Source organism: Typopeltis vanoorti, chromosome 16, assembly GCF_054136105.1.
Source record: "Typopeltis vanoorti isolate ZY-2024b chromosome 16, IOZ_Tvanoo_1.0, whole genome shotgun sequence".
Lineage (NCBI taxonomy): Eukaryota > Metazoa > Arthropoda > Arachnida > Uropygi > Thelyphonidae > Typopeltis > Typopeltis vanoorti.
In genome coordinates this window covers 14504483-14527363 of record NC_143564.1, presented here as the reverse complement: position 1 = coordinate 14527363, position 22881 = coordinate 14504483, and the positions used below count along the sequence as shown (strand labels likewise).

The window sequence follows — 22881 nt, the reverse complement described above, 5'->3', positions numbered from 1 at the left end:
GACAGTGATAATATAAAATGAATTTTGATATGTATATAAAGTCAATATCAACAGACCCCGATTACGAACGCGTGATGAAAGGGACAGGAAGATTTTGAGCTTCCCTGGAGAGCATTAGAAGTAAATACAATTAACCACTGCTTTGAAATGAAACATATGAATAAGCAATATTTACTAATATTCATTAAGCACCGAAATACGCAGGAAGCAAAGTTTGTGAACCAACACCAATATGTGAATTTTTCCATTAAAATATAAAAAATAACAAAAAGAAATAATAAATAATAAAAGTTAAATACGTTTCTTTTAAAAAAAAAAAATTCTACTTAGTCTTAAAACATTTTAAATTTGTTATCATTATTTCACGGCCCCCTCAACAAAATCTACGGCCCCCAAGGGGGCCACGGCCCACAGTTTGGGAAGCGCTGTTCTAGACCATATTTTTCCAGATAATTTAATAATGTCGAGTTTTGAACATAGAAATACACTAGATTTCTTTGTTGAAATGTTTTGTGGATTTTGCAAATATAACAAAAGGGTTACCAATCCCACTTGTCTTCTTTCTTGAATTTGTACTTCTAAAGCATTCAATAATTTGGAACTAATTTAAGTCTTTAAATTTTGTAGTTCATTTAACAGAAATTCAAATATGCCTTATATACCTCAAATATACGGAGCTGTCATGACACGTTGTGTACTGCATAGTACAGGTAGTACGCAGGACTAAACTTGTCTGGTCAGGTGGGGGTGCGCGTGAGCAACACAGCTAATGTCATCGGTCAGTCTGTATGCTGCAGCTGCCACATAGAATAGCATAATAGAATGCGTTTGTGGATTTGCATGTCAAACATTCACATGACTCGTGAAGATTAGTTTTACTACAATATGCTTGTCCGAGGCGATTTCAAGTCAAAATGTTAATATGTTTTTAATTAAATAATTAATTTTTGCATATTAATTCTGATATATAAAACCGGTTTTTGAATTTTACAAATTTATCCAAAAAAAAATAGTTTTTAAACCCTTTTTTTGGATAAACGGGTTTTTAAAAACCGACAAACCCTAATTATTCCATTCTTTCTCGATGTCTTCATCTTCTTCTATTTTTTCTAAGTAGTTATTAATCCTCTGTTGGTATTTTTGCTTTGTAATTAGATTTTGTTTCTCTAGTTTCTTTTTTGTATTTTTTGTAACCAGTTTGGTGGAAACCTTATAATTTTGTCTCCACTAAATGCGATATCTTTTATTTTATATTAACCCATTCTTTCTCCATGTCTTCATTTTCTTGTATTTTTTTCGAAGTAGTTATTGTCTTCCATCAGAATACATAACTCCATTAGGGGTGACTACATCATTAACTCCACAAATTAATATTTTACTTACTTAATAATGGGAGTCATGGGAGAACTAGCAGGATCTCCCAGTCATGGGAGGACTTTAGTAAGAACATAGAAAATAAATATCAACAAGGTAGCAAAATATTCTGGAGGTTGTTGAAGAAGCGTAGAAATAGAGGAAAAAGTGCTGTAAAAGGAGTTAGAGATGATAAAGGTGACATGAAAGCAGGAGAAAAAGATATCCTTGAAGTATGGAGTAATTACTTCGAAAAATTGCAAAATGAAACAAGCAGTGATAGCACAGTGGTAAAAAACACTGACCAGGCATGCAGTCAGGAATACATATCCATACTTGAAGTAGAAAAAGCCATCAAAGGCTTGAAATATGGAAAGGCAGCAGGAGTAGATGATATTCGACCAGAAATGCTGAAGTATGGTGGTATAAAAGTCTTTCAGTAGCTACACTGTATAGTTCAGAAGGCCTGGACAGAGGGACAAATTCCCAATGATTGGAGTAGAGCTCTCATAGTACCCATATATAAAAAGGGAAATAAAACTGAATGAGAATTACAGAGGTATTTCTTTACTGAGTGTTCCTGGTAAGATTTATGTAAGTATACTTGAGAAACAGTTGAGAAGAATTGTGGGAGGAAAGCTTGGTGAAGAACAAGCTGGATTCAGGCCAAATAGAGGCTGTCAGGATCAGATCTTCACTTTATGACAAATAGTTGAGAAATCATGGGAATATAACAAAGATCTGTATTTTAGTTTTGTCGATTTGGAAAAGGCATATGACAAGGTGCCAAGAGAGAAGCTATTCAATACGCTGCAGTTATATGGTGTCAATGGGGCATTATATCAAGCAATACTTAGTCTGTATTTGAGTTGTAAGTCAGCAGTTAGAATTGAAGGATGTACAGGAAGATGGTTTAATGTTAAATCTGGTGTGAGACAAGGATGTACATTATCCCCTCTGTTATTCGTTATCTATATGGATCACATTATGAAAGAAAGTGGTATTAAAGGTGATATCAAAATTGGAGATGTTTATGTCAGCTCTTTGCTTTATGCAGACGATGTTATACTTCTAAATAAATCCACTACAAGTCTGCACGATTCCCTGACTAAATTGAATAACTGTTGTAATAGATATGGTATGAAGGTGAGCAATAAAAAGACAAAGACAATGAAAATAGGCAGAATCATTGAAAATGTCAACTGCGTTGTGAACGGAGAACCTGTGGAACAACTAAAACATTTCAGCTACTTAGGCACGATTTTTAGTGAAGATGATAAATTAAATATGGAAATAGACAACAGAATCATAAAGCTGGTATGGTATTTAGTCAATTGAATAAATTCATATGGAATAAGGGAGAAATTAGTCAGAACACTAAATTAGCTGTATACAAGACAGTGTTCAAACCAGTTTAACTTATGGATCTTAGAGCTGGGTCAGAAGTAAAACACTTAACCAAAGACTGCAGATATGAGAGTCCTGAGAGAGATTAGAGGCGTGAACAGATGGCATCAATGGCAATATCATTTTAAAAAAGGGGATATTAGGAAAGAACTTGACATTGTCAGCATCCACGTATGCATTAGCAGAGCTAATCTCAGGTGGTATGGTCACTTAAACAGAATGGGCAAGAAAAGATTAGCAAAACAAGTGTTTTCCAGCAGGTTGGCAGGAAAACGACCCAGAGGAAGACCAAGATATAGGTGGATTGATACTGTACAAAGTGCCTTAGACGATAGAAATATAAGATCTGATAATGTTGGAGTCTTGACAAGTAACACTGATTTGGAGGAAAATTGTAGATAGGAAGTTAGTAATGATGTAAATATTTCATGTAGTACTATCATATCCTGTACACCCCTTGAGGGTACATGGCAGGAATTTGATGATGATAATGTAAAGTTAAACAATAATAATCCCAGTACAGAATCATGTGGTATCCTACCGATCACTTTCCTTCTTTTAAATTCAATTCCATACATTACTCTTATACCTGTAAGTCATCCGTTCCTAGTCATGTCATAAACCCATTTTGTTTATCCATTCCTTCTGTAAAAATGTCCATTATAAATCCTACCAGATGCCTTTGCAAAATCCAAAAGTACTGTGGTATTTTCATTCCCTTTATCCTATTCTTTAGTCACTCTGAGCAAATTGCTAAAAGAAGACATATTTAAAACTTACCATTAACAAAGCTATTTTGTTCTCTATGCGGATTCTTTATGCGGATGATGTTGTACTTCTAAATAAATCTGCTACAAGTCTGCAAGATTCTCTGACTAAATTGAATAGCTGTTGTAATAGATATGGTATGAAGGGCAGCAATAAAAAGACAAAGACAATGAAAATAGGCAGAATCATTGAAAATGTCAACTGTGTTGTGAATGGAGAACCTGTGGAACAAGTAAAACATTTCAGCTACTTAGGCACGATTTTTACTGAAGATAGTAAATTCAATATGGAAATAGACAACAGAATCAGCAAAGCTGGTATGGTGGGAAGTCAATTGAATAAATTCATATGGAATAAGAAAGAAATTAGTCGGAACACTAAATTAGCTGTATACAAGACAGTGTTCAAACCAGTTTTAACTTATGGATCTGAGAGCTGGTTTAGAAGTAAAACACTTGACCAAAGACTAGAGACCTCAGATATGAGAGTCCTGAGAAAGATTAGAGGCGTGAACAGATGGCATCAATGGCAATATCATATTAAAAATGAGGATATTTGGAAAGAACTTGACATTGTCAGCATCCAGGAATGCGTTAGCAGAGCTAATCTCAGGTGGTATGGTCACTTAAATAGAATGGGCGAGGAAAGATTAGCAAAACAAGTGTTCTCTGCCAGGTTGGCTGGAAAACGACCCAGAGGAAGACCAAGATATAGGTGGATTGATACGGTACAAAGTGCCTTAGACGATAGAAATGTAAGATCTGATAATGTTGGAGTCTTGACAAGTAACAGACTGATTTGGAGGAAAATTGTAGATAGGAAGTTAGTAATGATGTAATTTTTTCATATAGTACTGTCATATCCTGTACATCCCTTGAGGGTACATGGCAGGAATTTGATGATGATGATGATTTTGTTCTCTATAGTTGATCAAGATGCTACCTACCTGCTGCTGGATGTAGATCCTAATTAGTCTCTCCAACAGTTAAATTGACCACCTTAGATATATGATGCTGATTGGTCTATAATTGGTTGTTTCTGTCTTAGCTCCAACCTTGCATAATAGAATTATATTTCCCTCCTCCCTCCCCTTAGGAATCATGCTTGTGTGTTTGATTCACAAAGGTACTACTAATTCTCTTGTGCATTCCTTCTCAATATGCCATTGCTGAGTTTTAATCAAGCTCATTAACAGTTTTAATACCTCTAACTTATCCACCTATATTCTTTCAGCAAAACAGGCAAACTGGCCAGAAGACATGCAACTTTTAGACATGATGCAATGGCCTTAAAAAACTACTTAGAAAAAAATACAAGAAAATGAAGACATGGAGAAAGAATGGAATAATATAAAATGAAAGATATCACATTTAGTGGTGGCACATCAGCAGCCATATTAGCTAATAAACATATACTTTACTGAAGTGGTCCCTTAACAACTGGAGTATTCTAAGGCATCTGACATATTCTTATTAATGCATTTATTAACCTTCTGCATTTATTAATGCTATTCTTCCATGTTTTGTTTTGTTTTTTTACTTCCTGCATGTCAAATAAAATTCTCTAAGCACAAATACATTTAAAAAGGCAACATTAGCTAAAGCTAAAAATTATAACAAAAAATTGAACTTTGTAATTTTTTTTTTCGTGTAATCTCATTTTAAAATCTATTAGCAAAACCAACCAGCAGAATTTATTTGTATCCAGCAAATAACTAAATAAGAAAAGTAGGACATCATAAATTTACGATTTGTGCTATTTTCATTGGAAACATGTAACCATCAGCTGGCAGATTCAAGCAGAAAACATTATTTTCATGACACTGTGAAATTGTATCTCATCACGTTACATCCATGTTACTCAAAACAAACTTCATTGTAGTTTAAATGTTTGTCAGGTGCCCAGTGTTCAGAAATACAGACATGACAAGTTATTTTTGCACTCTACTTTTAGTTGGACTTTTTATATATAACATTTCTGTTTCTTCTTACTTCTCATTTTGTTTTCAGGAATATGTTACATTAAATTAACTTTAAAGAAGTAGTACACTTTTGCCTGGTGCACTCCTTCACAACCATGTAATTTTAAAAACTGTTTTTGTAACTATTTTTATTTCTTTCAGTTTTGCATTAACGGGAGGTGACAAAACATTGAGGATATTTAATTCAGACTTACAAAATGAAAACACTATTTCTGTAAGTGTTAGTTATTTTTATAATATTTCTGAACATGAAATGTTTAAACTTTAGCAGTTTGTTTTCAGAAAATGTTGAGTAGAAGTTAGTAATAATAATAAAATCATTGATTCACTACCTTTATAATATGCTGAGTTTGTCATGTAATTCATCGTAACATAAATTATCAGAGGTAATATGCATTGAGAAACTATATTAGACAAATCAGATCAGAGTGCAAATACTAAACCTTCCAGTGTTTAGCAAGTGCTACAGAGCAGGTTACAATCTTCTCCATTGTGACTAGAAATCATATGAGGTGACAACAAATAATACTGATTTTTTTTTGCTGATAGAGAATTTTTTTTTCAGTAAGAATTTAGCTTGTCTCCTACTTCAGAATAATCCTATTATTTTGAAGTACTGGATGGCCTTCCATGGGAATGTGCTTCTTAATTTCACATTGTCAAATCATCTCCCACTTTTAGATATGTTACACAAAATGCTTAACATTCATTAAACTCATTTTGTTCTTCTCTCAAGCTATATACATATAACAACACTAACTGATGGACAGATTGTTTGATATTTGGGATTATTACTAAACTCCATTTAGTCAACACAATTTGTTATTTAGAATGCTTACTAAAATTGATATTGGTTATCAAATTAAGATATCAATCAAATTTTTAGTAGTAAAAATAGACAAAATGTGGTTGTGAATGAGATATCAACACTGCTGCCACTTGGTGAGAATGATTACGAGCTATTAGTTTGGAGGGGGAGAATAATTACTAAAAGGGTGTACATATGGAATGAAAATGCGGGGGGTGCTTAAGGGTTTCACCCTTAAGCACCCCATAAGCCATTTAAGAAATGCAGAGAACCAACCAGGGTGTCTGACTTAATGTCCAGTCCCAACCTTCTCATAGTGCACCTTGTTAGGTATCTGCCTGGATACTGAATGAACAAGGTGGGCTGGTAATTTGAGATTTAGCTGACCAAATTGTGTTCTTATTGGCTTAAACCATAATAGCAAAATGATGGTACAACATGAGAATTTCATGTCGTGGCTTTCTATGCGTTCACTATCTTATCTATCATTTATATCCCCTCTCACAGGATTGAGTTTATATTGGAAACAGTGCATTGCATATTAAGATCAGGTAGCACTCCTTGGATATAAATAAGAAACATGTTTATTAAACACTAAGTTTGAATATACAATACATACAGAGTAGGAAAATTGTTTTTTCTAATTTTTAGTTTAAGTTATGCTAAGTATGACAAATCCTTATGGCAGTTTCCTGCGAATATGCAATAATCTTATAAGAATCACTGTAACTGAATTTATAACTCTTATTTTTAGCTAATTATCATAGAACATAATTTCTATAGCAATTCTACAATTAAGCAACATAATACTTTAGGATTTCTTACAATTAACAATTAAACTTATGGCCCAATTACTTCTTAGGAATTTCCTATGCTCTGGTCTATATACATAAATATTCCAACCATAAATTTCTATCAAATTACTCTCAAACATAAATATCTTAGCACTATAAACTTAGCAGTCCATCTAAGATAGTTCTCTGATATCACATACAAAATAACATAAGTAACTCACATTAGTTCTTCATATCTTTAGTTTACTTCTTTACAGTTTGTTTCCGTTTTCAGATTCTTCTCCTTCTCGAGTTTTTGGATTTTCATTCCTTAGAGGATCTTGGAGCACTGGCACATCATTCAGATCAGTTGGCGGGATTTAGGATGTGATTTCCCGGCATCTGGGTGAAGGTTCCAGTGGTTGGCACATACACAGATTCGTCTACGCGACAAGATATCTGGTCTGGCTCTTCTTGGTTCCTCCGTGGCTAATCACTTCTGATGACCGTCATTGTTGATCTTGGACATTGCAGCAGATCGACTTCCTTCTCCTCATTTTCCTCCTTCGGACTTCCGTGTGTTCTAGCCCAAAATGTTGATGCCTCGTGGTTGAAGATCCTTGCCTTATATTCAGTTTTTCTGAAACCTTGGGTTGAGGATTGAAACCCCCGAATATTTCCTCGTGACTCTCTTGATTCTTTTGATCTAACATTTCCGCCAACTTCTCTTTTCTCCCCTTTCGTACATCTTTAATCCGTTTTACCAGACTGCGGAATTATGTTTGATTCATGCCACCCCTTTCTCTACTGACCTTGAAGGTCATCTTAGACTGAACTTGTAAACAAGAGTTCTCTTACACTACAATCAGAGCTCTAACTTCAAATAACATTCCGATGGCAAGGTCCCTTTGGACTTTATACATAGGCTTTTAGTATTCTATTTACAATAATAAAGTTTATTTTTACAAGCTTTCTAGATGTGACATCTGTAAAAATCGATGCAATAAAAAATTGGAAAAAATTCACACATTGAATTTTACAAAGACAAAAACAGGTGAGGTCTTTATAAGCAACAATGCAATATGTTATATTCAGCCAATGACAATCAGGGAAAAGAAGTAATCCATAATATAATATTCATAAATGACAAGCAACCTCAAATAGAGTAATGTTGGCAAATATCAGAATGAGGAACTGATCAATGAGACTTGCTTGGTCTATCGTCCCACAGAAGGTTCTACTAAGGAAGAAACGGAGGAATTTTTCAAGGCATTAGAGAAGGCAGTTGACAAAATGAAAAAGAAAAATTTGGTCCTTCCTAAAATGTTTCTGCATGTGTGGTATTCACTTCTTCTGTTTAGCCACAAACAAAGACCAACTTTTCTTGTTTCTTTGTGAGCTATCTTCTCTAGTGCCTTCATGAAAAATTCCTCTGCTTTGGTTGATTGCTTAGTTTGTGCTTTATTAGTGGAAGAATAGCAAAGGTCTGTGTGTTGAGACTTAAGTACTGGGAGGAGGTTTCATGGAATATTTATAGCACTAGGAAAAGAATTAAAAACTAATTTTAATGCTTCCGATATTTCGTCTCAGTCACTGAGACATCTTCAAGAATTAAAATTAATTCTTGTAACACACTCAGATACAACACAATTCTAAATGAAACATGTGGGTGACTCTAAAGTCCTATCTAGGTGGTGTGTCACCCCTATGGGCATTTGTAGGTGGCCTAGGATGTAAAGTGGGACCTCTGATAATTAATGTTTTCCAAATTTTGGGAAGTTTTATGCAAATTATGTATTAATTTAAATTTAGTTGATTTCTGAGTGCTCCCACAGATTCTGAAAACAGTCTTTCTTTTTTGAATTTACTATGGTGGAGCATGGTGGTTTTTCTCCAGTAGATTCTGGAGAAAATTGACTTTAAAAGAGTAGTACACTTTTGCTTGGTGCACTCCTTCATAACCAATAAACTGAAAATATTCCAATATCCCTTTTGGAATGAAAATAGTTATTAGTTTAGTTTATTAATATGGATTAATTTAAAGAGCTGTTTTTATTTTTTTTTCAGTTTTGCTTTAACAGGAGATGACAAAAAATTGAGGATATTTAATTCAGACCATTTACAAAATGCAAACACTAATTCTGTAAGTGTTAGTTATTTTTATAATATTTCTGAACATGAAATGCTTAATGGGTTGTATCCAAAACATGATCTGCAAGGCCAGATTGACCATAGTCGTGATTGCAGATGTATGATTTGTGTTCTTCTAAACAGATGGTTGCTGATCCTGTCTGTCCGAAGTAAGCCAACTTGCAGGAACAGAGTACTTTTATATATCACTTATTTTATATATTCAGGCACAGAGAGGAGGGAGCTGATCTTTGATAGAACTGATTAGAGGTTGTAATTTTTTTTTATGTGCCATGAATGTAGGGGATGGTGATGGCATTTCTGAAATCTTTCTGAAGAGATGGCTGGGGAATGGGGAGGAACTGATTATTTTTTTAATTCTGTAATCGCTGTAGCCATTGGAAAGGAAGGTGTTGTATATGTGGTTGAGTTCGGTTCAAAGGGAGATTCCACTGGAACAAAGATTGTGGGGTCTATTGGTTAGTTTTAATAATACCATATTATTAAGAGGGGTGGTAGTGGGAGATTTTGTGAATGTATCTGCCTTTGTTGAGTGGGTTTAAAATACAGTGCTTTACATTAAAATACAGTGAAGAAAAGGTTACCATTAGGAAGGCATGTTGCTAAGTTGTCTAGGCAGAGTAAGCTATTGTTATTTTTCTTTTCCATCATAAACTGGATTCTTGGATGTAGACTGTTGAGCTGACTGAGGAAGGAGTCTAATGTGTCTGGGCCATGAGGCCAAATAGAGAACACATCATCTGCATATCTTAGCCAGATGATTTGAGAGGGACTGAGTCTATGGCTCATTTTTCAAAATTTTCCATGTAAAAATTGGCGGCGGCGGGGGGGGGTCATGGCAGTTTTCTCTATCTGTAAATTTTGTTCTTCCAAGAAAAATAACCAGAATTGATGTCAAAAGAAAATAGATCTAAGATATGATAAGGAAAAACGTTTTCCTTTTCTAAGAGTGTTAAGGTGTCATTTAAGAGAATATTGGTAAACAGTGAGGTGATGTCAAAGCTTACCTTATCTATATTAAAGTTAGATTTTCAATCAAGGTTTTAAAATGGGTAGAGTTTTTTTTTTATATAGGACGTAAGTCCAGTGAGGGGGTAAGAGAGTTAGCTAGCTGCTTTGACAGTTTGACAACTTACAAAAACAATTGATAAATATATATATAAATCTGATAGAGGTAAGTCCTCAATCTCTTGAAAATTGGATGTCAAGTTTCTGCTAAAGAACCACATGCCGTTCCATTTCTGTCTGAAGGAAACTTATTTAAAACCTATTGAGTACCCCAACTTAAGGAATTTTTCTGTTATTCATAAGAACAGAACTGGAGATGATCCTGCTCATGATGGAGTAGCTATCCTAGTGGGCTGTCATACTCCCAACAGGTCCAGAAATCCTATTCATGAGATTTTTTATTACAATTATCTTCCATTTATTTACCACCAGGTTCTGAGTTAAATGAAATTGATCTTGATAACCTCATATTGCAACTGCCTGAGCCCATGCTTCTTAGGGCTGACTTTAATGGGTATGGCACCGTGGGGTAATGCCAATGCAAATGGATGGGGTCGTATCATTGAGCATGCTTGAGAGTCATGACCTCTCCCTTCTGAATAATAGATCTCACAGTCTGCTCCCCTGCCACTTTTCCACTGCTCATGTTGGATGATTTTACTTTTCTGGCTGAGCCATATACATTCAGGCAGATCTTATCAGATTCGGACAAATTGCATTGTTTTTGAACTTTTTTACAAAGAATTAATTATACAAGCGCATTTGATTATTACTTAATTTTTATTTTCATTTTTTTGTACATAACATAGTATTTACTAATTTATTACTTTATTACTGTTTATATTTCCTTGTGTACTGCTGTAACTTTTGATATGACATAATATGACCTTGATGAAAACATTGGGTGGGGGGTTGTTTAATTGCTTAATTTCTCACCCAACACAACATTTCATCTTTTTTTTTTTATGTTGTGCCCATTACACAAGAAGTTGGTTGTTCAACCTATAGTACATTAGTACCATGTATCGGTATAAATGATAAATGTTTTACTCCACATGAATGCTGTGCCATTCATTGTCTTTTGATTTAAGCTAATATGGAATACAGTTTGAGTGGTTGAATTCCAAATTCCCAGCCCATTCTTATTTGTTCAGTAACTTCCTAACAAGGCACACTTCAAGAAAGTTGGCATTGGATGGCACTGGAATAATTCCAGAAGCCATGGTTGATTTTCAGCATTCCTTAAAAGGTTATGTGACGTCTTCTCCAAGTTGTTTTTGACCTTTAAGCAACATTTTCTAGAAACGTTTGTTGTAAAACTATAGAATAGTTATGCATTTCTTAATTTTGTTTCATTATTTAAATTACTTTATTAGACTTCCATTCAGCACAGCCAGAATAATTTTAGCCTTTTCCATGTGAATACCAGAAGATAAAAGAGAATAGCAATCTCTTTTTACATCTCCTCTTACCATATATATAACATACTTTTGATATAACAGAAAGAGAAAGTCAATCTCTGAAATATAATGTACTACAATTTCACTGTACATAATTTTGCTTATTTTTTTCCTGTATTTTTAATGATTTTATACATAGTTCAGAAAACTCTGCTTGGGAGACCAAACATGAAACTTTTTATACCACTTCAATCCAATAAGCGGGAATTGTGGTCTCACATCAGGTGATGAAATTCATCTCATACCTAAGGGCAGTTACAAGCATCCATGCCCACAGCAGGATTCAAACCCACTGTATTTGTTATTCATCCTTCTCAACTTGGAATTGTTAAGAAATGGCATTCTCCAACATGTCATCACAAAAAAAAATATTGTGTTCACAACTACCCTTTAAGTAAATTGCTTTACTATCTCCAATTCCTTTACAAAGCACTGTTGATACTCATCACTACCTTATATCTGAAATATCCACAGACTAACATGGAGAAATTATAATAGTTAAAGCAAGCAAAAGACAAATAGGACCCCCCCCTTCAAATGCAGATTTGGTATTTTTACATTGATATTATTGGTAAAAAAAACTCAGCATGGTTGAATATAACACAAGAACAAACCCATTCAAAAAATAGAAAATTGTTCTCCTTTAAGATTGTACTTTTCAGACATTGATTGAGGACCATTTCATCAAATTCCATAGTACTAAACTACTACAGAGATTAAAAATTTGATCTAAAATGCTGTTTCTTGAGGTTGCAACTTTTGTCTATTCAAAAGAAACAGACAATTATCATCCCTGTGGATTGGCCTTAACTTACATGGAATTATAAAGGGTAATGTCATCAATTGGTGTAGCACTTATACAGCAATCCCTCAATTAATGTGCCCCCGATTAGGGCGTCATTTTTTTTCTATAACCAAATTCGATTAGTGCGCCTATATACATTTTAAAAATTTTCTATCTATAAATTTTTAAGGCTAACTATTTTAATAAATCACTTGCCAGGATGAAATAATTTAGTTACCGATTTAAAACATTTTACAAAGTTATTTTTTAATGGAATACAGTACTACACTATTTTCATGTACACTATGTTCCAAATTTACCGCCAAAATTTATGTTTTCTGCTAATTACATAGTATTTTGCTGATCATATCTCGTGCTTCGTTTGCGATTGTTTTCCTTTTTTTATTTTACAGTATTTTCCTAACCTTTCTTCATGAGTAAAACAATTAGTGAACAAAAAAGTGGAAGTGTGAAAATTATTCAAAAAGTAATCTCATTGGAAGAAAAACAACTTCACAAAAATGGGTGAATCAACTATAAGAGCAATTTTAAGCCAAGTTGCTGAATGCAAAGGGAAAGGTAAGGATGCATCGAGTTCATCATGCATGCACTAGAAATCAAAGTATTATAATACTTGAATTAGAGAGACTTCTTTCTACATAGATCGAAGATTGTTACCAAAAACGGATCCTGCTAAGCACTGACCTTGTTAAATCAAAAGCATTGTCTCTTTGCAACCTTGAAATAAAGGGCTATCAATGATGGAAAACCAGAAGAATCCCATGCTAGTGCTGAGTGGTTTGAGTGTTTCAAAAAGAGAAATAGCCTACATAATGTTCTAATCATAGGCCAAGCTGCAAGTGCAGATAACGAGATGGCTGCAAATTATCCAGAGATTTTGAATAAAATTGTGTAAAAAAGGGGCTATCGTAACCAATAAATATTTAATGTCCATGAAACCAGCTATTTTAGGAAGTGAATGCCTTCCAAGACTTTTCTGGCCAAATCAAGAAAATCTCAGCTTGTTTGCAAAGTCGAATGAAATTACTGCAAATGGTTTTAGAGGCTTTTCAAATGAATCCAAGTTAATTAAATCTCATTCTGAGGAATTGGGTGATTCCGACCTGCTAAATTTAGATACACAGCCTGAAGATCGTGAAGAATATGAAGAAAATTTAATCACTGACAAGCCTAAAGATATTTCACAGAAACAATTTGAAAATATTTTTCGTGCAATCGAAGTTTTTAAGCAGCAATGCTTAGCGGCTGACCGTGATGAAGAGAAAAGCAGTAAAATTGCAGTAGTAGAAGAGGCCATAGGGCCATACCATCAGTTGTATGAAAAAAAGAAACAGAATGACCGCCAATCTACATTAGCTCAATTCTTTGTTAAGAAGAACAAGAAGAAGAAATTTATATTCTGAATATGTTTTATAACTAGGCTCTGAGACATACCCTAATTCTTGTATAAAAAAATAAGGGTCAGAAAAGGAATTTGAGGAACGAATTATACTTTTTCCCATAGGTTATTATATTCTATTAGTGCATTTTCGATTAATGCACCTGTTTTTAAGAACTTATTAGGCGCATTAATTGTGGGATTGCTGTACTATTGCAGAGATAGGAAATGCTATTTCTTGAGAGTGCAGAATACTGAAACATCCTGATAATGCTAACAAAGATGTCAGGATGAAATTTTATAGATTATGGAAATCAGTACTGAAAGTAGAAAGATTCACATCTATAGATCAACAACCAAGGTCATCTTCTCAAAAAGGGCAATTATTGTCAGTAGTGGCTTGTGGCTTGAAATCGTGGGGGCGCTGCAACTTTCGAAATATACATACACACTGTAAATACAGTGTATACATGTTTAGATAAAATATCAAAATTATGGTAAAAATTAAAAAAAAAAAAAAATTAAACATGAAAAAATATTGTTTATTATCGATAAAATTATACAGTTCGGTATAATTCAGAATTACTTAAAAACTCAAAATATATTCTTCTTGTTTTGTTTCATGAAAAAATATTGTTTATTATCGATAAAAGTACAGAGTTTAGTATAATTCAAAATTACTTAAAAATAAAATCCATTCCCTTAATTGTAATTAAAGGAATGGATTTGCAATTTTCGGACATTACAATTAAATCCTTTAATTGTAATGTCCAAATATTTAAAGAGATGGAGTAAACACGATAAGCACTACGAACACTCTACTACTGGCGCAAACTGCATATAAACAACAGTGGAACTGCGCGATGCACAGTGCCGCATTGCGCTAATAGCTCTCATCTCACTGATATGCATATGCTTGTGCTCGTAGCAATATGACACTGTGGTAAACACAGTGCAGCTAGTGTCCTTCGCCCTCCTAAGTGCTACAAGATGGATTTTTATTATTTTTTATACAATATAAGAGAATTGTATAGGATTGTTGATGATAAAATTAAGTTTTACAAGCAAATATAAATAAATTAATAAATATATTTATATATCGAGAAAAATTGGGGTTGTTGCAGTTCTACAGTGCCTATGTATGAACCTCCCCTGATTATTGTGTTATTACATGTTTATCCTTTAAACAGTACACAGGGTCCACTACTGACCATGCCATTACAACTTATCCTCGTAGTGTGTCAGTATACTTATGGAGGTGTTGTATTATGCATATTTAATTTGTAATTGTTAAATTGTGTATATTCTCACTAAGTTTTAAATGGTTTCAGGTCTGGATATTTGTAATAAATGAAAGTGCATATTATATACACTATATTTGTAATGGATGCATTTTATATGATTTATTACAATCAGCTCTTTCTGTAGCAGATATCACTATAACAAACCACTAAAAAGTCCCAGCCAAAGACCCATCAGTACAACTCTATGCTAAAAGAAATTTACTATAGAAACAGTCAAGTATAACAAACTTTTCTTATGGTTCCTATCAGTTTGTTATAGTGAGAGTCAATTGTAGTATTAATTTTTTGAAATGTTTGCTGTAGATGGTTAGGAATTATAATACTTATTAATTTCTTGAATTTCATTTGTAGATTTGCCACGGACACAAAGATTATATTAATGATATTGATTTTGAACCTAATTCTGGAGACCTAGTTGCTACTGTGAGTGATGATCTTACATGTTGTGTTTGGTCTACAGATGGTGTACAAGTTTGTGTGTTTTACCTTGAATCCCCAGGAATGAGTGTTTGTTGGCATCTCAATGAAAATGGCAAAGTGAGTTTTTAATTGTATTTTGTATAAAAAGCTTTTTACTAATAGGATTTTGCTGCGGGAAAAACTTGGTCATTTCCTACAGTCAGAAATATTCTCAGTATATTCATATTTTTCTGTGGTTTTGAAACTATATAGTGAGTTGCATAGTGATAGTTTTGTCCTATTGAAAAGTGTATTTTACTTTTTATGTAAAGTTTGAATTGTTAATCAAGGCTTGTGTGTATGTTGTCTAACAGATAAAGAGTGAAAGAGAAATGTATACATATAAATAGAATAGATAATCCTCTTATTTATCAGGATATTGTTATTATTCAACAATAAATATATAAAAACAATCAAAATACAAATAATCAGGTCAGAATTATAAACATTGCATGGCATTTAAATATGAACTTTGAGATTAATTTTGATGAGTGTTTTGTAATGGTACTTGTCACACATCATATTAATGTTTTGGAATTTACATTTAGTTGTGCCATATCTACTGCTTTGCAATTTCTTGTTGAGAATCATTAGAGGAAAACGTATTTAAAATTAATTAATAAGTGATGGAATGCTTTTGTGGATATATTAGGAGGGATTAATAGGTATGGGGAGATATTTTTGACAGGCGGATTCTAGTTTTTGCAATTCAGCTATACCATCAGAGTGAAGAAGAAATAAGGGGGGGGGTTTGACTTGTTTTTGTATTGTTTGTAGCTTATTTATGAATAAATGAAATTCATTGTTCTATGGACACACACTAGGAGCTTCACTTAAAGGGAATGGGCTACATCTTATATTCTGATTTTATTTGGATGATGTTCTGGATAAGAAAGCCTCCATAGTTCATTTAGTATTGGCAATATTCTTTAGTTGGAAAGACAAATTTGAATCAAACTAAGAATCCTTGGAGCTGGCAAGATTTTTTCCTCCCTAAAACTTGGGTTTCTCATCCCACAAACATGCAAAGCACACTATGTAGAAGAACACATGCAGTTTATAGAAATCATAAGTAGATTTTGAGATGTTACTTGGCTATGACAGACCATTGAGTCCAATATGGAAGATGGTCTGGATAATTTGATTATATTTTACCTTTGGTAGGATAAATTCTTAGTATTTTTTAAAACATGAAGTTGTCAGGATATATTGATTAATGACTATGATTTGATTTGAATAAAATTCTGGAACATATGATAGTAATAAATAAAGGAGAATGATTGTAAAATTCAATGCCTATGTTGTGTAAAAGGATGGTTGCAAGTTTTTGGAGGTTTGGAGTGAGTATGATGAAAGGATGATTATATGCTTGCTAGGTTCAGATTTATTAGGTATGTGCAAGGATATCTTTGTGTAATGTTCCACTTTTATGTAGATACCCACTGAAGTCAACTAAACAGCTGACTTCATTGGGGAATATAGAAAAATGCTAGGAGTATCAGGAACAAAGAAATTGGCCTCAGATAGTAGCAATTAACGAGGCATGGCTTATGTAGACAGATATACTAACTGCAGTTCAGCAAAAGGCGCATTATTTTCAGAAAGGACACACAAGATGGGAAAGGAAGAAAGGCTCAGCAAAGGTTATATGCTGAATTACAAAGCAGAAAATTATGACCCCATCTGAGAAGAATGATTGGCTTGATCCTGTGGTATCAGTTGCTGAATAGAAAAGAGATTTGTAATGCCTATGCATTACACACACACACACACACACACACACACACACACACACACACACACACAAACTTTAGTGTAATATCAGAATGCTTCTCTAGAGTTTGATGAATAAATAGTATTGATGAGAAATGAATTTGCAAAAAAAAAAAGTGCATGAAATGAATACCATATATATATATATATAAGAATGACATCAGTTATGAAGATTATAAGCATCATGTAGAAAACTTATTCAGAATTTGTATAGAAGCATGCTCTGCATGTCAAGGATAGCACAAGAGAATTCTATCTTTAAACTTCAAGTAAAACAAAGAATTATCATGAAAGAATATAACTCTACTGTGGGAATTATGTGCAGAGGATATTGTTAAGCTAATGAGTGCTTGCTTTGCTAAGGACTATCAACCTCTAGTACGTGCTGTGGAGCTTGATGTTATAATCTACATTGAATGATGTGGCTCAGATGTATGAAGAGGAGGCACTGGAGTTGTTGCATACTCTAAATAAGAAATTGGCTGTAGTGGCTGATGTGATTTTAGCATGAATGAAGGAATGTTCAGCAGAACTTGCTTTGCCTTTGACCTGGATGTATCACTTGAGTCTCAACACAAGGAAAAAAATTCACAGGAGTGAAAAGAATGTATGATAATCCCATTGCACAAAGACTGATGTATCTAACTTCACTACTACTCACTATCTCAGAGTGGTAGTGAAGATATCGGAAAAGTTGGCAAGAGTTAACACACAGAAAGGAGTTGACAAAGAATGCATATAATAACTGAAATTATTCTTGTTGGGATGGTTGCTTTTATTCCCTATTTCACTCAAAATCCCTGACCCATATCCAAGCATTAGTTGTCAACAAATATCCCAAACTAAAAGTGCAGCTTTCACTCAGTGGCTCAAGCTTAAAACTCCAATAATGATCTAATGAAAAGCCCAACCTCTTCATCTTACACTACAGGCTGTAACAGTTGCAAAAAAAATCAACAATTGTAAAGCAGACTTTATAAGGGCCAAATGCACTAATTGCCTCCTGCTCAAATGGAAGTTGAGCCTTCTGGTCCCTTGCCTCCTCTCTTCTTATGTTAGGACATAAGGAAAGTATCCAATAGCTTCGATACTGGATATAGGTCATTTGGCCCAGATTCTCTTCCCCCCCCTCCCCCCTCCCCATCTTAAGAGCTCCAGAAAACAACGCCTATCCTGTATTACCTTTACTCATTGTCCTACTCATCTGACATCTATCCAACAATATAGAAGCTTGTTCCTAAAAAAAAAAAAAAAGAATAATAATAATAATAATTAACAAATAAATAAACTCAGCCATTAAACAATTGTTTTCATTGCCTTCACCTCAATATTTTCAAATATAATTAAACGTAATTGAAAAATGAAATGTAAAAGAAATGGTAGTTGCTGGTAGGTACAAATAATTTAAGTGGTGACAAACATAGTATGGGAGAAGATATGAAAGGGCTGTTTGAAGAAGTGAGAAAGAAATGTGAAAGTAAAAATTGTAGGATTACTACCCAGATATGATAGTACTGAGTTAAGAAGGAGGGTGATGATAGCAAATGATTTCACGTGCAGGCTATGTAGATGATATGGATGTGAGTTTTTAGATGTGTGTGGGGTGTGTTTGATGGCAGAAAAGATTTGTATAAGAATGATGGCCTGCACTTGAATTCATTTGGCATCAGAAGCCTGGAGAAATTACTTCTTGGTATGAGACTTAATGCAGAGAGTCAGGGAAACTAGATCAAGGGAGAAATGGGGAAAATATATGTGAAAGTTCAACTATGGTATACAAACATGATAAAGATATGATTGCCTTTGAACATGGTTACGTATGTGTCAAAGGAGTGGAAAAATATGCTTTGGGTTCAGACCTTTTAAGTATGTCTGGGGAGGGAAAAGAGAAAATTCTAGAACAAGACCACATACATTGCATATCTAATTATAAGAATAGAAAGAATAGACTAGGTCGTAATTTATTATGTCTATATACGAATGCTAGGAGCATTAGAAACAAAGGGGTTGAATTTGTTGCTTTATTGAATACGATGTGGCCTAAGATTGTTGGCATTAGTGAAACCTGGCTATCAGAATCAGATATGGTAAGTGGGATCGAGTGTAAACGGATATACTATTTTTAGGAATGACAGAAGAGATAGGAGAGGAAGAGGAGTGCTACTGATATCAGATGACTTAAGTCCAATTAGGGTAGAAATACAAGAAAACAATGATGGTAACAATGTTCCATGTAGCGATGAGTTTGAGTCTATTTGGTGTAAAGTGAAAGTTAACAGAATGAAATATATGGTGGGGTGTTGTACAGACATGGCAGCTCAGTTGTAGGGGACGAAGAAATGCATCACCAATATTACAGTCACCCATAATGATCATTCGCTTGGTACCTTATGGGTACCAAGCGAATGATCATTATGGGTGACTGTAATATTCCAAACATTGATTGGGTAGAAGAGAAATCTCATGATCAGAAAGAACAGGAATTTATTGAATTGTTGCGAGATAACTTTCTCAAGCAGCATGTGAAAGAAGGAACTCGAGGTCAAAGAGTGTTGGATTTGCTCATAGCATCAGAAGGGATCTCTGTCAAGAATATAGCTATTTTACCACCAATTGGTGACAGTGATCATGCTGTTCTTTCTTGGGAAGTATCTACTTGTATTGAAGCTCTGATTAAATTAGGCTACATGCTGAATTACAAAGCTGGAAATTATGATCAACTTAGAAGAATACTATCTTTGGTCCCATGGTATCAGTTACTGAATGGAAAAAATGTCAGCAATGCATGGGAATCTTTGAAAAAGTGCTTGAACGAGGCGGTATCTGAATGTATCCCTAGTGTTCGAAGAATAAATAGGTTGGGAGTGAAATGGATGTGCAGCCTTATTAAGCTAGAGATCCACAAGAAGTTGATGTGGAAAGAATATCGTGAGAATAAGAGTGAGAGGAGTTATGAAATATATTAAGCTCAGGCCAGAAAAGTAACAAGTATTGCGAGAAAAGGTAAAACTAAGTATGAAAAGAAATTGGTCATGCAAGCTAAAGGCAATCCAAAAGAATTTTATTGTTATGTCGCAAGCAAAAGAAAGAATGAATGTGGAAGAATAACTTTATTGAATGCAGATGGTATGCGAGTGTCGGAAGCTAAGGAGATTGTTCAGTTAATGAGTGCTCACTTTGCTAAGATATATCAACCAGGTCTATGTAGCATGGTGCACAGTGCTACTGCTAAGTTGGATGAAGAGTTACAGGTTCATGAAAACGAGGTTGAAGAGCTCTTGCATAACCTGTATAAGAATTTGTCAATAGGGACAAATGGAATGTCTGCCCGTTTGTTAAAGAAATGTTGAGCTGAATTGGCTAAGCCTTTCACACATTTGTATAACTTTAGTCTCAGCTCAGGAACGATACCACAGGAATGGAAGGAATTGTTGATAGTTCCATTGCACAAGGGTGGTGCAAAAAGTGATGTGTCTAACTACCGACCTATTAGTATCTCTGGTGTGGTAGTGAAGATTTTAGAGAAGTTGGTAAGAACTCGCATATAGAAATGGGTAGACAAGCATTCTATACTATGCAGGGAACAGCATGGGTTTACTAAAGGAAGGTCATGTTTTAACAATTTGCTCATATTTTATAACAATGTTACAACTGAGTTGGATAAAGGGAATGGATACACTATGATAATGTTGGATTTTTCTAAGGCATTTGATAGGATACCACACAATAATCTGTTGTGTAAACTGGAGAATATGGGACTGGAACATAATCTATTGACTTGGATCAGGGGATGGTTGACAGACAGATATCAAAAAGTGGTATTCAATCGGTCTGAAGCTGCCAGATTTAACGTAACCAGTGGTGTACCTCAGGGTTCAGTCCTTGGGCCATTATTGTTCAATCTGTACATTAATGACATCAAGCAGGGTCTATCATCAGATTTGCAATTGTTTGCTGATGATGCAAAATAGGCAGGGCAATCAGGGATGCTACTGATATTCAGAAATTACAAAATGATTTGAATAGACTGGAAATCTGGGCTAAAGAAAATGGCTGTCAGTTTAATGTTAGTAAGTGTAAAGTTATGCACTTTGCCGTGATTAGAGTTTCAGTGGCATATTATATTAGCGGGGTTATGCTACAAGAAACTGAAGAAGCGAGGGATCTTGGTGTATTGATGGATAAGAATTTAAAATTCAAAGGTCACAATTTGGGATTTAGCCGACCAAATTGTAATTCTTATTGGCTGAAACCAAAATACAAAATGATGGTACAACATGACAAAATTTCATGCCGGCTGGGGCGTTGCCCGGTTAAACAAGGCCCCAGTTGTTTTCACCAGGGAACCAGGGTGAACAGCGAAAAGTCAGCTACTGGAACAAATCTGAAAAAACACCCCAACTCAACATCACCAGAGGTAAAGATCGGTACTATCAACATAAGAAGCCTGAATGGCAAAGAAATGCAGCTGGCTGAAGAATTAGATACGTACCAGATCGACATAATCGACATAAATTTTGTTTCAGTCACTCCATAATAGGAATGACTGAAACAGAAAAGACAAAAACTGGTGAGATCTTTCTGAGTAATAAATACAAAATGTTATATTCAGGCAATGACAATCAAGGAAAAGAAGGAGTAGCCATTGTATTCAACACTAAATATAAGGTTAATCTTCTGAAATGGCAGGCAGTCTCAAGTAGAGTGATGTAGGCAAATATCAGAATGGGGAACTGGACAATGACACTTATTTGTGCCTATGGTCCCACAGAAGGTTCTACTAAGGTAGAAGTGGAGGAATTTTTTGAAGATTTAGAGAAAGCATCTAACACAATGAAAAAGGAAAAGTTGGTCCTTGTTTGAGATCAAAATAGCAGAGTAGGAAATATTGTCAGACATACAAAAATATATTAGGAAAATTTGGAGAAAAGAGAAAAGCTAATAATAATGGCAAATATTTGTTGGATTTCTGCTCAGGACATGGACTGGTTATTACTAACACCATGTTCCAACATAAAAATGTGTACAAATTCACATGGAGAGAAGATGCAAGAAATAAGAAAAGTCTCATTGACTATGTTATTGTTGATAGCGATGTTTTCTCCCTTGTGCAGGACACCAGAGTATACAGAGGATTTGAAATTGGAAGTGATCACTATTTAGTCTTGAGCAGGATGAAATTGAATTTCATATTGAAAAGAATAACACGTAAGAAAGTTTTAAAGCGAATAAAAGTTGAGCAGCTCTCAGATGTGAACTGTAGACCAGAATACATAAAGATTATTGAAGAAAAAATGAAAGAGTTTGAGAACAGGAACCAAACTTTAGAGATTCATTGGCAAGCCTTGAAGAAAACCTTGATTGATTCAGCTAGAGAGGAATGTGGTGAAGTTGTCTGCAAGGATAGAAAAATCAGAACTCCATTTGAAAAGAAGAAAGCATATGAAAAGTTC

At 34.3% G+C, this 22881-nt stretch overlaps 1 protein-coding gene across 2 annotated transcripts in view; it reads left to right on the top strand.

Moving 5' to 3' along the window:
• Nup37 (nuclear pore complex protein Nup37) overlaps window positions 1-22881 on the top strand; it is an 88224-nt gene that overhangs the window by 42799 nt on the left and 22544 nt on the right. For both annotated transcript variants that reach the window (XM_090406480.1, XM_090406481.1), the window contains 2 exons: window positions 5651-5723; window positions 15548-15733. In XM_090406480.1, coding sequence (XP_090262606.1) covers window positions 5651-5723; window positions 15548-15733 — 259 coding nt within the window. The remainder of the gene's footprint in view (window positions 1-5650; window positions 5724-15547; window positions 15734-22881) is intronic.